This window comes from Neofelis nebulosa, chromosome 1 (genome assembly GCF_028018385.1).
Source record: "Neofelis nebulosa isolate mNeoNeb1 chromosome 1, mNeoNeb1.pri, whole genome shotgun sequence".
Lineage (NCBI taxonomy): Eukaryota > Metazoa > Chordata > Mammalia > Carnivora > Felidae > Neofelis > Neofelis nebulosa.
Genome location: NC_080782.1, coordinates 232,189,278 through 232,202,357, shown reverse-complemented (window position 1 = coordinate 232,202,357; position 13,080 = coordinate 232,189,278). Strand labels below are relative to the sequence as shown.

Here is a 13,080-nt window from a genome sequence, read left to right as displayed (position 1 = left end):
AATTGAAACAAAGGAAACAACTGCAGAAGCATACAGAGGTAGGAAGATGCTGGGTCAATTTGTGGAACACAGAGGATTATAGTTGGATAGTAACATCAAGTAAGTTTAAATCATCCCTGGCTGCACATTAGAATCTTCACCCTGTGGAGCCTTAATAAACAGATGTCCAGGGATTAAATCAGACCAGTTGATCAGAATTATTGGCAGTAAAATCCAGGCAGTTTTGTTTTGTTTTGTTTTGTTTTGTTTTGTTTTGTTTTGTTTTGTTTTGTTTTGTTTTGTTTTGTTTTAATGCTTTAGAGGTCATTTTAATGTGCCCCAGGGTTGAAAAGTACTTATTTAGAGGAATAGTGAGAGAAATAATAGAGATGAGTTAGGTCATTATTGTGGGAGCTTCTAATGCTAGGCTTAGGCATTGTTTTAAAATTAAAAGAAAAAAAAAGTATACAGTAACATCTGTAGCACCTTGAGTATCAAACAAATAGTTTTTCAAGGATCTGCATAGGTTTGATGTGAGTTAGGTTTTGAATTTGATTGTGAATGGAAATGAGCCTAAATTGTAAGAAGGGCCTCTAACGTTTAGTCAGACTTTGGTATGTATTTTCATGTAGGGAGTTATTGCTTTAATGAGATGATGAGATCATTTAAGAGAACATTTAATTTTTTGAAAAGTTTGAGCATTTTTGTGTATAAGTTTTCATTTGGAGTTCATGAAAGTTTTTGTGGAATTGAGAGATGAGGAAAATCATGGGAAAATTGTCATGAATATATCTACCTGATAGTTTTAAAGCTGTCTGTGTTTTGTTTTAGAGCAATGATAATGAGGAACGCCTACAAGTTGTTAAACTACTGGCAAAAATGTTTGGGGCAAAGGATTCAGAATTGGCTTCTCAAAACAAACCACTCTGGCAGTGTTACTTGGGCAGGTATATGACTTTGGTGTCCTGTTTAAAAGTAATATATGTTTATATCTACTTTACATTATTTTAAAACACCCGTATTTAATATTTTTCTGAACTATTAAAAATTAAAGGTTTTATATTTTGAGATTTTTTTTTTTTAATATATGTTGAAATGTTTGAATGTTGGTAGTGATTGGCCATATTTACAGTTGCCCTTCTTTTCATCTTATTTTGCCCTTAATTTTTGAAAGATGATACATTAATTTTTTTACTTTTATTTTTTTTTAAAGATAATACGTTTATAAAGCTATCTCAAGGGGCACTTGGGTGGCTCCTGGGTTAAGCGTCTAACTTCGGCTCAGGTCATGATGTCAAGGTTTTTGGATTCGAGTCCCGCATCATGCTCTATGCTGACAGCTCAGAGCCTGGAGCCTGCTTCAGATTCTGTCTCCCTCTCTCTGCCCCCCCCTCCACCCCAAAATAAATAAATATTAAAAAATTTAAAAAGCTATCTCAAAAGGTATTATAGTCATGAAATTAAAATGTGTTATTATTACATAGCAGTGATTCATTCCAACTGGAAATAAATCATGAGACATTTGTAAAGACAAGGATATCCACAGAATGAAGAAATAAATGATATGCATGTTCTTCCTCCTAACCTCCATTGTACATTTCTCATTTAAAGAAAATGATAACCTGAATTCCATATGCTTTTAATTTCCACAAACCTGAAATTGGTTGCAAAATTTTGAGTGTGTTTGTAGACTTCTCTTTTCTATGAGAAGAGTTCATTTCATTACATTTCTAAAAGTATCCCTGACCTTGAATATGTTAAAACCACCTCTCAAGTGCCCTGGCTGAAATGTACTTTGGCCCTGAAGTTAAAGGAGAACCCCTCCCCCCCCCACCCCTGTCCCCAAATTTTTCTCATAACAAATAATGCAATTAAGTCATAAATAGGATTTTAAAAGTCTTGTTCTTTTTTTTTTTTTGTATTGAAATATTTGTTATAACCACTTTTCTGTCCCCTCTTAATACTAGAACTGTCGATGATGATGATAAATTTAATCTCTTTTGGCCTTATTTTTCTAATTTTTTAAATGAGGTAGAAGGTTTTATAAATTCTTAAGTGCTAAATTCATAATGTGATTTCCTGCCTCTCATGTAGCTCAGTACTATTTGACAAGGTGCATTAAATAAATAAATTTTAGCCCATTGTAATTTTGAGTTTGATTTCTAGACTTTTTCCCCTTAAACAACAATGGAAAATTCTTGGGTAGTAGAGCAAAATATTTTATACGTTTAATTATACCAGTCAACTTAAAGTCCACTTAATGTGGTAAAACAAAAATGCAGTTTTTACTTACAGACATTTAATGTATCTTTAAATCAGGACTTGATTTACCCAGACTTTGTGAGATTTTAGAAGGGGAAAAAAATCTCGATTAAAATTTATGTCACATTTCCATTACATTGTAATTTTTTCTTTTAATTTTAATGGCCTAAAATTGAAACTCACTGATTCTTACCAAGTTTAAGGACCTAGACTATTTTTTTAAAGAGGTCTTATATTTATTTGTAATGGTTAAATAGCACATTTTAATTGAAAAATGGTAAAGTACATAAGGATGGAGTACTTGGATTCAAAACACTCTGGAAACTTTACATGAGATCATAGACTGGATGTTAAAACATTTTTGAGTGTACTTCATAGAGCATTTTTTTTCCTAATAATAAGCTTTTATGAATAATTTGGTGCTCATTTTGAAGACCTCTTTCCCACCCCCTTTAAAATGCTAAATTTGTTTCTTACAGTATAGGGTGATACATGATTTGGAAATCTTTTGGTGATACAGAATTAAGACATATGAAAATACTGAGTGGGAAATTCTTGCTTTACTTTGATGTTCTTGTTGATACTAGACAAGATTTTTTAAGAAACATCACTGTTTTGCATTCCAGGATGAACCAATGCATATAGGCTTTCAACATCAATAGTTTAGAGATGACTAGACATCACGTGCTTTATGGAGGAACAGGATGCCATCTGTGAAATAGCCTTGCTAAAACAGTGAATCTGAATATTACTGGTGTCTAGATCTAACTGTCAGTTTATAAGATTTAGGAGAGAGGGGAGCCTATTAATTTAAATCAGAAAAATGTAATGTAGCAAAATCTAAACTCTGGAAAAACACTACACACACAATCAAAAGCAGTTACTTCACCAAATAAATTATAAGGAAAAAAATTGATGGAGGAGAAATACAAGATCAAAAGATACTTAAATGACATCAATAAATGAGTTTTAGTATTTTAGAAATATATACTAAGATACTTCTTCATATAAAAATTGGCTTTAGTATTAGCGGAAATGTGATGGTTAACTGGATAGGAGTAATTTGGGCTCAGTTTTTAGAGTCATGTAAAATAATATGGGGTTTAGTGCAAGGTCTGCCACACTTTTGTGAATGTTCTATATTTAAGAAGGGATACTTTGAAGAAAGGTTTTCTTTCCAGACACAGTTTAGGATTTATATAATGTATCTATGAACTATGTACACACATATGCATATATAAACAGGCATATTGGAAAGTATAATACTTATAGGAAAAATCTTGTCCTTCTAAGTTTTGTGCTTGAGCCAAGCATGTATTGTTTATACATGTTCCTTGAAAGTACATAGTTCAGGAGATTGTGCTGGTTTAATATCGACATTCCAAAGCATTCATAAATATATAGCATATCAAAACTTCTGACTTCCACTTTGAATTACTCTACATAAATTGTTTTTTCTTTTAATTAGAGGAATAAATATAAATTGAATACAGATTATAAACACATATCTGTTTCTCTTATTTTAAAGATCATTCTGTGCCTTTATATTTTTTCAGGTTTAATGACATCCATGTACCAATCCGCCTGGAATGTGTCAAGTTTGCTAGTCACTGTCTCATGAACCATCCTGATTTAGCAAAGGACTTAACAGGTACTATATACCCACAGTAGCCAATATTTCTAGATGCTTGTTGGTGAAAAAAATCAGTTTCATATGTGTGTGTGTGTGTGTGTGTGTGTATAACTGATATATATGTGTGTATATATATATACATATATTTGTGTGTATATATGTGTGTATATATATGTGTGTGTGTATATGTGTGTATATATATATGTGTGTGTGTGTATAGGAAAAGTATCCCCCTTTTTGGTTATTGTGTTAAATAAAGACTTTATTTGGTAAAGTCTTCTTTCAGCTCATCATCATGGAAGTTACTCTCTGAAGCTAGAAGTTTGACTCTTGTGCCACCTTAGTCTAGAAGCACCTATAAAAAGTCAGTGTTACCAGAGACAGTACTAGTTCTTTAGTTTAAGAACAATTTGAAAGATATTCTAGGCATTTGGATTTGAACAGGTTTTGACTTTGATGTTCTTTACTATTCTTTAACATTTTGAGAACTGAGTTGTGAGTCATTAATTTTTAAGCTTATTAAACTATGCTAAATGGAGGTAACTTTTCTGAAATCTGTATATTTATAAGGCAGTTTAGAACTTTGCATTTTTGTAGTAATAAGAATATTATATATCTGACTATTGCTCTTTTATAAAATTTTTTAAAGTTTCTTTATTTTCGAGGTGGGGGAGGGGCAGAGAGAGAAGGAGACAAAATCCCAAACAGGCCCTGTGCTTTCAGTGCAGAGACCCAACGTGGGGCTTGAACTCACGAACCACGAGATCATGTCCTGAGCTGAAGTCCAATCTTTAACTGACTGAGCCACCCAGGTGCCCCAGTTTTTTTAAATTAGGAAATAGTTCAGAAAATAGCAGATGACTACGATAGCCACTATGTCTTTTTTAGAAATGTTAGCATTTTTGCTGTATTTCCTTAAGAGATTAAAAAAAAGAAAAATTGTTGATGTAGTTGAAATGCCCCTCATAAATTGTATTCTTCCTGTTTGCAGAGGGTAGCCCACTCCACTAAATTTGGTCTGCATCCTGTTTGTTTTTCTATGTCACATGTGTCCATAAATTATATGCAGTATTGTTAGGTGTTTTAAAAATCTTACTGAATTTGATGGTGTTGAACTTATTTTATATTTTTTATTTTCCATGCTTCTTGTTTTGTTTTCCTGTTTCCCTCTTTTCTGCTTAATTAATTTTCTTTGTTCTCATTTTCCTTTTCCCCCTGTGGGCTTGGAAGTTAACATTCTCTTTTGTGGTTTCACTGCATAATTGATTAGTGAAGTCTAAAGTCAGAACTCTCACTTCTTTCTGAACAATCAAGGAACCTTGAAAGTTTTAACTGCACACTCTCTTCCTATCTTTCATATTATTGTTACTTTCTCTTTTTAAAACTTTACTAGCTTGTAGTACATTTTTAACTGATTTTTTTAATGGTCTTTGCTTATGCTTCTTAAATCTTACTACTTCCTTCTGAGTTTCTTTTGATGAAGAAAATGATAAAGTGTATTATTAGTTCATAATATTTTTAACAATAATTTGTCATAGTCATGCTTTCAGGTTTTGCTGAATTTCTACCGGTCAGATTTGAACAGCAAATATTTCTCATTTTCATCCTTTTTGGGGGAGATGCCCTGCCTTGAACCCTCTATTTACCCACTCACTTCTGAATTTGGACTGATTGTTCTTTAAGCTTCTGCTTTGTAGTATTGATCTTTAGATGATTCTTTCTTCCTCTCACTTTTGTCTTTTCCCTCTCTTTCGTCTTTTCCTTTTCCTTTTCCTTTTCCTTTTCCTTTTCCTTTTCCTTTTCCTTTTCCTTACCTTCTGTGTGTGTGTGTGTGTGTGTGTGTGTCTGTCTGTCTGTCTGTGTCTGTCTGTTTCTTCTTTCTCTTTTTCCCTGGACGTTTCTTTTGCTGTAGCATTTTGTTCTTCTGTTCGTATGTCACTGTCACTGTATCTAGTTTATTTTACATTTCATTTATAGCATTTCTTAATTCATTGAGATTATTCCTTAGGTCTTTGATCTCTGCAGCAATAAATTCTCTGCTGTCTTTTATGCTTTTTTTTCTAAGCCCAGCTATTAGTCTTATGACTCTAATTCTAAATTTTTGCTCAGCTATATTGTTTGTATCTGTTTTGAGCAATTCTCTCACTGGCTATCATTTCTTCCTGGATTTTCTTTTGAGGAGAATTCGTCTGTTTCGTAATTTGGGCTAGGTTTCTGTCTTTTATGTATTTTAATAGCTTTTCATGTGTTCTGCACCTGTGAGTACTACTATGTTAAAAAGGGGTCGTACACTATCCAGGGCCTGGCACTTCAGGAAGTGTTTTTGCAGTGTGTTGTGTGCTCTGTTTTCGTGTATTTGGCTGCTTTCACTGGTCAGTCCTCTACAAAGCTTCTCCTTGCTCCTAGTGGTGGATTGTTTGGACCTTCCACCAGGTGTGCTTTGATCCTTGAAGTAACCCTGGAAAAAAGGAAGGGGTGGGGAACAAAACCACAGGACAATTGTTTGTTGGTGCCTGGGACCGGTGGCTGTGCTCTTGTGGTGGAGAGGCCGTCTGGTTCACTCAGTGTCAGTCCTGCTCCAGTAGATAAGCAGTTGCCAGGCATGGAGGGGTGGGGTTTGTTATAAGGGGGTCCTGCCTCCACTGGGAACCACTGTCCTGAAGTCCCACCATGTTGGTGATGGGGAGAAAAATGGTAATACCCCAGTCTCTCTTTCCCCGGACCGGGTGTCTCAAACCATACTGTTGAGGCAGAAATAGCGCTGCCAGTAGGCTTACCCTGCTCTACAGTCTCCCGTGCCTCCTAGGTGTTGGGCTGGGGTTCAAAACTTGATGTCTTAAGGTGCCCTGCACCTCGCAGATTCTGCCCTGGTGTAGTGCCACTGAGCCCTGCCAATGAAGGGCCCTGGGCTGGCACCTCCAGGGTCTTTTGTCCTTGGGGAGGCACTAAACCCTCTTCCCAAAGTACTCCGGGAAGTGGACTGTTCTTTGCCAGTGCGGTGCTCAGATCTCTACTGCACCCCAAGGCTGGCTCCCTGCCTGCCAGCCACACTTACAAGGCTCACTCTGGTCTGGAGAAAGCCGTGCACTTTTGAAAACTCCAGTCTTCAGCTCCTGAAGCTGTTTGCAAAGTAGAAATTGGCACTCTCTATATTTCTTGTTCCCCAGTCCGTGGTCTAGAGATGTTTTTCTCTTGTACTAACACAATACTGCAATTCCACAGCCTCTCTGTCTCTCTCTTCCTTCTGTCCTTTTCTGTGCCTGCGCTGTTTTATCTCCCCCAGTTCGTATACATGCACCCCTGTCCCTCCAAGCTGTCTCCTGTCACCTGTGGAGACCTTTCTGTTACTTCACAGACTGATTTCTTGGGTGTGCCGAGTGATCTGACCTCAATAAGCTGTGTCTGAGGGGAGAGGGAAATCCTGGTCCCCTACTTCTCTGCCATCGTCACTCTTCCTCAGAAGTTTTAAAAAGTGTTTCCTTCTTTAAAAGTTTTGAAAGAACACGTGTGTAGGTTTGGGGCTGAGAGACAGGGAGACAGGACCTGAAGTGGGCTCCCAGCAGACAGCAGAGAGCTCGATGGGGTACTTTGAGACGATGACCTGAGCCGAAGTCAGATGCTTTAACCAACTGGCCCACCCAGACGCCCCATCCCATAGCCAGAATTCCAATGCACAATTTACTGTTAGCTAAATAATAGATGTTTTCAGTTTTTATAGCTATTTAAAATACATTTTATATGTGAAAAATTTCACCAGTAACCTTTTTAGTCTTCACCATTGTTTGTGTGAAAGTTGACCAAAAGATACTATGTAGTTTCATTTTTCTTTTTTTTGTAGTTTCATTTTTTAATAAAACATTTATGTTACTGTGTTGTATGATTTCCTAGTTTTCAGACTCTGGGTGCATTTTAATTATTTTTTTTAATTCCCATCACCTGTTTCACCCATCCCCCCACCCACCTCTCTTCTGGTAACCATCAGTTCTCTATAGTTGAGTGTGTTTCTTGATTTGTCTCTTTTTTTTCCCCCCCCTTTGCTGATTTGTTTCTTAAATGCCACATATAGGTGAGATCATACAATACTTGTCTTTCTCTGACTGATTTCACTTAGCATTATATTCTGTAGCTTTATCCATGTTGTTGCAAATTTCATTCTTCCTTATGGCTGAATAATATTCCCTTGTGTGTGTATATGTGTGTGTGTGTGTGCGTGTGTGTGTGTGTGTGTGTGTGTGTGTGTGTGTTTATGTATGTGTATCTGTATACCACCTCTTATTTATCCATTCATTCATCACTGAACACTTGGGCTTTCTCCATAATTTGGCTATTGTAAATAACGTTGCAGTATACATAGGGCTGCATGTATCCCTTTGAATTAGTGCTTTTGTATTCTTTGGGTAAGTACCCGGTAGTGTAATTGCTGGGTCGTGGGGTAGTTCTATTTTTAATTTTTGGGGGAAACTCCATACCGTTTTCCATAGTGGCTACACCAGTTTGCATTCCCACCAACAGTGCCAGAGTGTTGACCTTTCTCCACATCCTTGCCAACATTTGTTGTTTCTTGTTCATTTTGGCCATTCTGACAGGTGTGATATGATCTCTCATTGTAGTTTTGAATTGCATTTCCCTAATGATGAGTGATGAGGAGAATCTTTTCATGTGTCTGTTGGCCATTTGTTTGTCTTCTTTGGAGAAATGTCTGTTCATGTGTCCTGTCCATTATTTAATTGGATTGTTTGTTTTTTATAGTGTTGAGTTATATCAGTTCTTTCTGTATTTTGGATACTAACCCTTTATCACATATATCATTTGCCAATATCTTCTCCCATTCCATATGCTGTCTTTTAGTTTTGTTGGTGGTTTTCTTTGCTACACAGAAGCTTTTAATTTTGATGTAGTCCCAATAGTTTATTTTTCCTTTTGTTTCCCTTGCCTCAGGAGACATATCTAGAAAACTGTTGTTATGGCCAATGTCAGAGAAATTACTACCTGTGCTCTCTTCAAGGATTTACATGGTTTCAGGTCTCACATTTAGATCTTTAATCCATTTTGAGTTTATTTTTGTGTATGGTGAAAGAAAGTAGTCCAGATACATTCTTTTGCATGTACTGTCCAGTTTTCCCAGCACCATTTGTTGAACAGACATTTTTCCATTGTATATTCATTCCTCCTTTGTTGAAGATTAATTGACCATATAATTGTAGGTTTATTTCTGGGTTTTCTGTTCTGTTCCATTGATCTGTATGTTTAATTTTATGCCAGTACCATACTGTTTTAATTACGACTGCTTTGTAATATAACTTGAAATCCTGAATTATGATACCTCCAGCTTTGTTTTTATTTTTCAAGATTGCTTTGGCTATTTGAGGTCTTTTGTGGTTCTATACACATTTTAGGATTGTTTGTTCTAGTTCTATGAAAAATGCTGTTGATATTTTGATAGGTATTGCATTAAATCTGTACATTTCTTTGGGTAGTATAGACATTTTAACAGTATTAGTTCTTTTAACCATGAGCATGGAATGTCTTTCCATTTTTATGTGTTGTCCTGAATTTCTTTCATCAGTGTTTTATTTATTTATTTAATTTTTTAGAGAGAATGAGAGAGCGCACACCCATGTGAGTGGGGGGAGAGGAGTAGAGGGGGAGAGAGAGAATCCCAGGCAGGCCTCACACTCAGCACAGAGCCTGATGAGGGGCTTGATCCCATGACCCTGGGATCATGACCTGAGCTTAAATCAAGAAATGGATGCTCAGTTGACTGAGCCACCAAGGTGCCCCAGTGTTTATAGCTTTGAGAGTACGGGTCTTTGATCTCTTTGGTTAAGTTTATTCCTAGATAATTTATTGTTTTTGGTGGAATTGTAAATGCGATTGTTTTCTTATTTCATTTTATGCTGCTTCATTATTAGTGTACAGTAATGCAACTAGATTTCTGTACAATGATTTTGTATCCTGTGTCTTTACTGAATTCATTGATCAGTTCTGGTAGTTTTTTGGTAGAGTCTTCAGAGTTTTCTATGTATAGTATTGTATCTTCAGATAGTAAATGTTTTACTTTTTTCTTATCCTTTTGGATGCCTGTTATTTCTTTATGTTGTCTAATTGCTTTGGCAAGGACTTTCAGTACTATATTGAATAAAAGTGAAAGTGGACATCTTAGTCTTGTTCCTGACTTTAGGGGTAAAACTCAGTTTTTACCATGGAGTATGATGTTGGCCGTGGTTTTTTCATATAAGGGCTTTACCATATTGTGGTATGTTCCTTCTAGACCTACTTTGTAGAGGATTTTTATCATAAATGCATGTTGTACTTTGTTGAGTGCTTTTTCTGTATCTATTGAAATGATTATGTGGTTTTTATCCTTTTTCCTATTGATGTGATATATCAGGTTGATTGTTTTGTGAATATTGACCCACCCTTGTATCCCAAGAGTAAATCCAACTTAATTGTGGGGTATGATTTTTTTAATACATGGTTGGATTCAGTTTGCTAAGATTTTGTTGAGGATTTTTCCATCTGTATTCATTAGAGACACTGGCCCATAGTTCCTTTTTTTGTGGTATCTTTATCTGGTTTTGATATCAGGGTGGTACTGGCCTTATAGGATGAATTTGGAAATTGTCCTTCCTCTTCTGTTTTGTTTTTTTGTTTTGTTTTTTTTGTTTTTTTTGAAATAGTTTGAGAAGAAAAGGTATTAACTCTTCTTTAAATGTTTGGTAGAATTTGTAAAGCTGTTTGGTCCTGGACTTTTGTTTTTTGGGAATTTTTTTGATTACTGATTGCTGATTACTGATTGCTGATTACTGATCATTGCTGTTGATTGGTCTGTTCAAATGGTCTATTTCTTCCTGCTTCAGTTTTGGTAGGTTAGATTTTTGCAGGAATTTATCCATTTCTTCTGAGTTGTCTAGTTTGTTGGCATATGGATTTTCATAATATTCTGGTACAATTGTTCAGAATTGTATTGTTGGTTATTATTTCTCCTCTTTCATTAATGATTTTATTTATTTGGGTCCTCTCTTTTTTCTTTTCTTTTTTTTTGGTGTATGTGGGGGGAGTCTGGCTTAGAGGTTTATCAATTTTGATCATCTCAAAGAACCAGATCTTGGTTTCATTGATCTGTCCTATTTTTGTTGTTCTTGTTTCTTTATTGTTTATTTCTGCTCTATATTATTTCCTTCTTTTTGCTGGGTTTGGGTTTTGTTGTTTTTCTAGCTCTTATGTAAGGTTAGGTTGTTTATTTTAGATTTTTCTTGCATCTTGAGATAGGCCAGTATCACTATAAACTATACATTTTAATTTTTGTAGTTGACTAAAAGACATCTCTGAAAAAATCTAGGAGTCTCAGTACTTTTTATGCACATTTTCAACCATTTCTCATTTCACAGCATTCTTTATCTGTGCCTTTCTCATTCCTTGGTGCCTTGAATTTCTCAGTGTTTCCATGGTTCTTCTACCCTGGAAATAAGCTTATTTATTAATCTCTTTCCTTTTTGGATTTCAACTTTTTCTTTTGTTTAGAAGTCATACGTCTGTCACAATTTTGTTGAAAAATCTCTTTTGCTCTGATCTTTTGTACTTGTCTCTTTTAAAAGATGTTTTCATAGGGTTTCAGGAGTGAGCTAAGATTAATGTATGTTAGACACTCACGTTTATCTTTATTTACAGTGTGTTTGATATTCATCCTTGTGCCTTCAGCTACATTTTGAGGGACATGGCCATATTGTGAAGAAATTCTCAGCTGCTTTGTCATGCTGAGAATTTCTTCTTTCTCCTTTGTTTTCTCTTCCTCTGCACAGTTAAGATCTGTAATTTAATAGCTCTTGTATATACCCTGCTTTAATATGAAAAATTTGTTTTAGGGAAATTGGGATACATCTTAAAATTGATGGTGTTGTCATTGGTTTTGTTTTAGTGACACCTAAAGTGGTATGTGTTGCCCTTGAAACAAGTACTGTGAAAGCTAAAACTCCTGTGTTTATCTTGGTGGGGAAGTGAACTTGATCTATTTTACATACTTCATTTGAAATCAATACTAAAAGCAGTTTTTTTATTGAGTTAGGTAAATAACATTTCTGTTTCTTCAGAAGTTTTTATTTTTGTTTTTAATGTTCACTTTTTTTATTTTTGAGAGAGAGTGTGAGCGGGGGAGGGGCAGAGAGGGGAGGACAGATGATCTGAATTGGGCTCTGAGCTGACAGCAGCAGGCCCCATGTGGGGCTCCAACTCATGAAGCATAAGATCACAACCTGAGCCGAAGTTGGATGCTTAATCACCTGGGCACCCCTTTATTTATTTATTTATCTATCTACCTACCTACCTACCTATCTATTTATTTATTTATTTTTAAGCAACATATTGTCTTTCTCATTTTTGGAAATAGTTCCTTTTAGGGAATGCTTAAGGTGAAATTGCTTAAGACCAGGGTAGTGGTTTTATAGGTGTTTGCATTGTAATTATTTGCTAAACTATCAGTTTATAGGGAAGTAAATCCACTTATAATCATAAGCACGATTTGCTGCATATAGCCATGACTATGTGTATTACTCCAAATCCAAGCAATGAAATTTTAGCTTACTGGTCTTATAAGAAAAAGCTGAATAATGTTTGGATTTTTTTGCTCAGTTGTAGTATCTCTTTCTTAAGCCTCATGTAGCATTACTGAAGAGTGTTAATTTTTTCTTTCAGCTTTCTCAGTGCCAGATCTGAACTGCAATGTTTTTGACTTTAAGATCTTCCTCCAGCCACTCCTAATTGTTAAATGTTTAATTTCTTCTGTGCTCCTTTTGGCTTTTCTCAGTTCAGTCAGATGAACTTGCCTTGTGGTATTTCCTATAATCCTGTTTCTTGGTGGCTGGTATCTTAATTTTGTTCTTTTAGAAACCTTAGGTTTTCCATAGTTAAGGGATAGAAACGTGAATACTCTAGCCTTTTCCTAGTAGGTCCATTTGACTTGAATATTTTAAACATTGAAACAAAAAACAAGTGAGATATTTAAAGTTATTATACTTCTTACTTCATTTATATGGTTTAATTAATGAGGTTAGGAATTCCTTAATACACTACCCTGTTCCCCTGCTGCTCAACCCTACTTGGTTGCATGTAAACTACTCTATTTTGACTGAAGGACTGACCTTCATTTCTACTCCCCTCTCTCCACTACTCTTAATTTTCTTGAAACATTGAACCCTCTACTTAGGTTT

At 35.4% G+C, this 13,080-nt stretch overlaps 1 protein-coding gene across 6 annotated transcripts in view; it reads left to right on the top strand.

Annotated features, from left to right (window-relative positions):
* Window positions 1-13,080, top strand: part of PDS5B (PDS5 cohesin associated factor B) — a 192,253-nt gene that overhangs the window by 89,553 nt on the left and 89,620 nt on the right. For all 6 annotated transcript variants that reach the window (XM_058687917.1, XM_058687906.1, XM_058687927.1 and 3 more), the window contains exons 9-10: window positions 811-926; window positions 3,798-3,892. In XM_058687917.1, coding sequence (XP_058543900.1) covers window positions 811-926; window positions 3,798-3,892 — 211 coding nt within the window. The remainder of the gene's footprint in view (window positions 1-810; window positions 927-3,797; window positions 3,893-13,080) is intronic.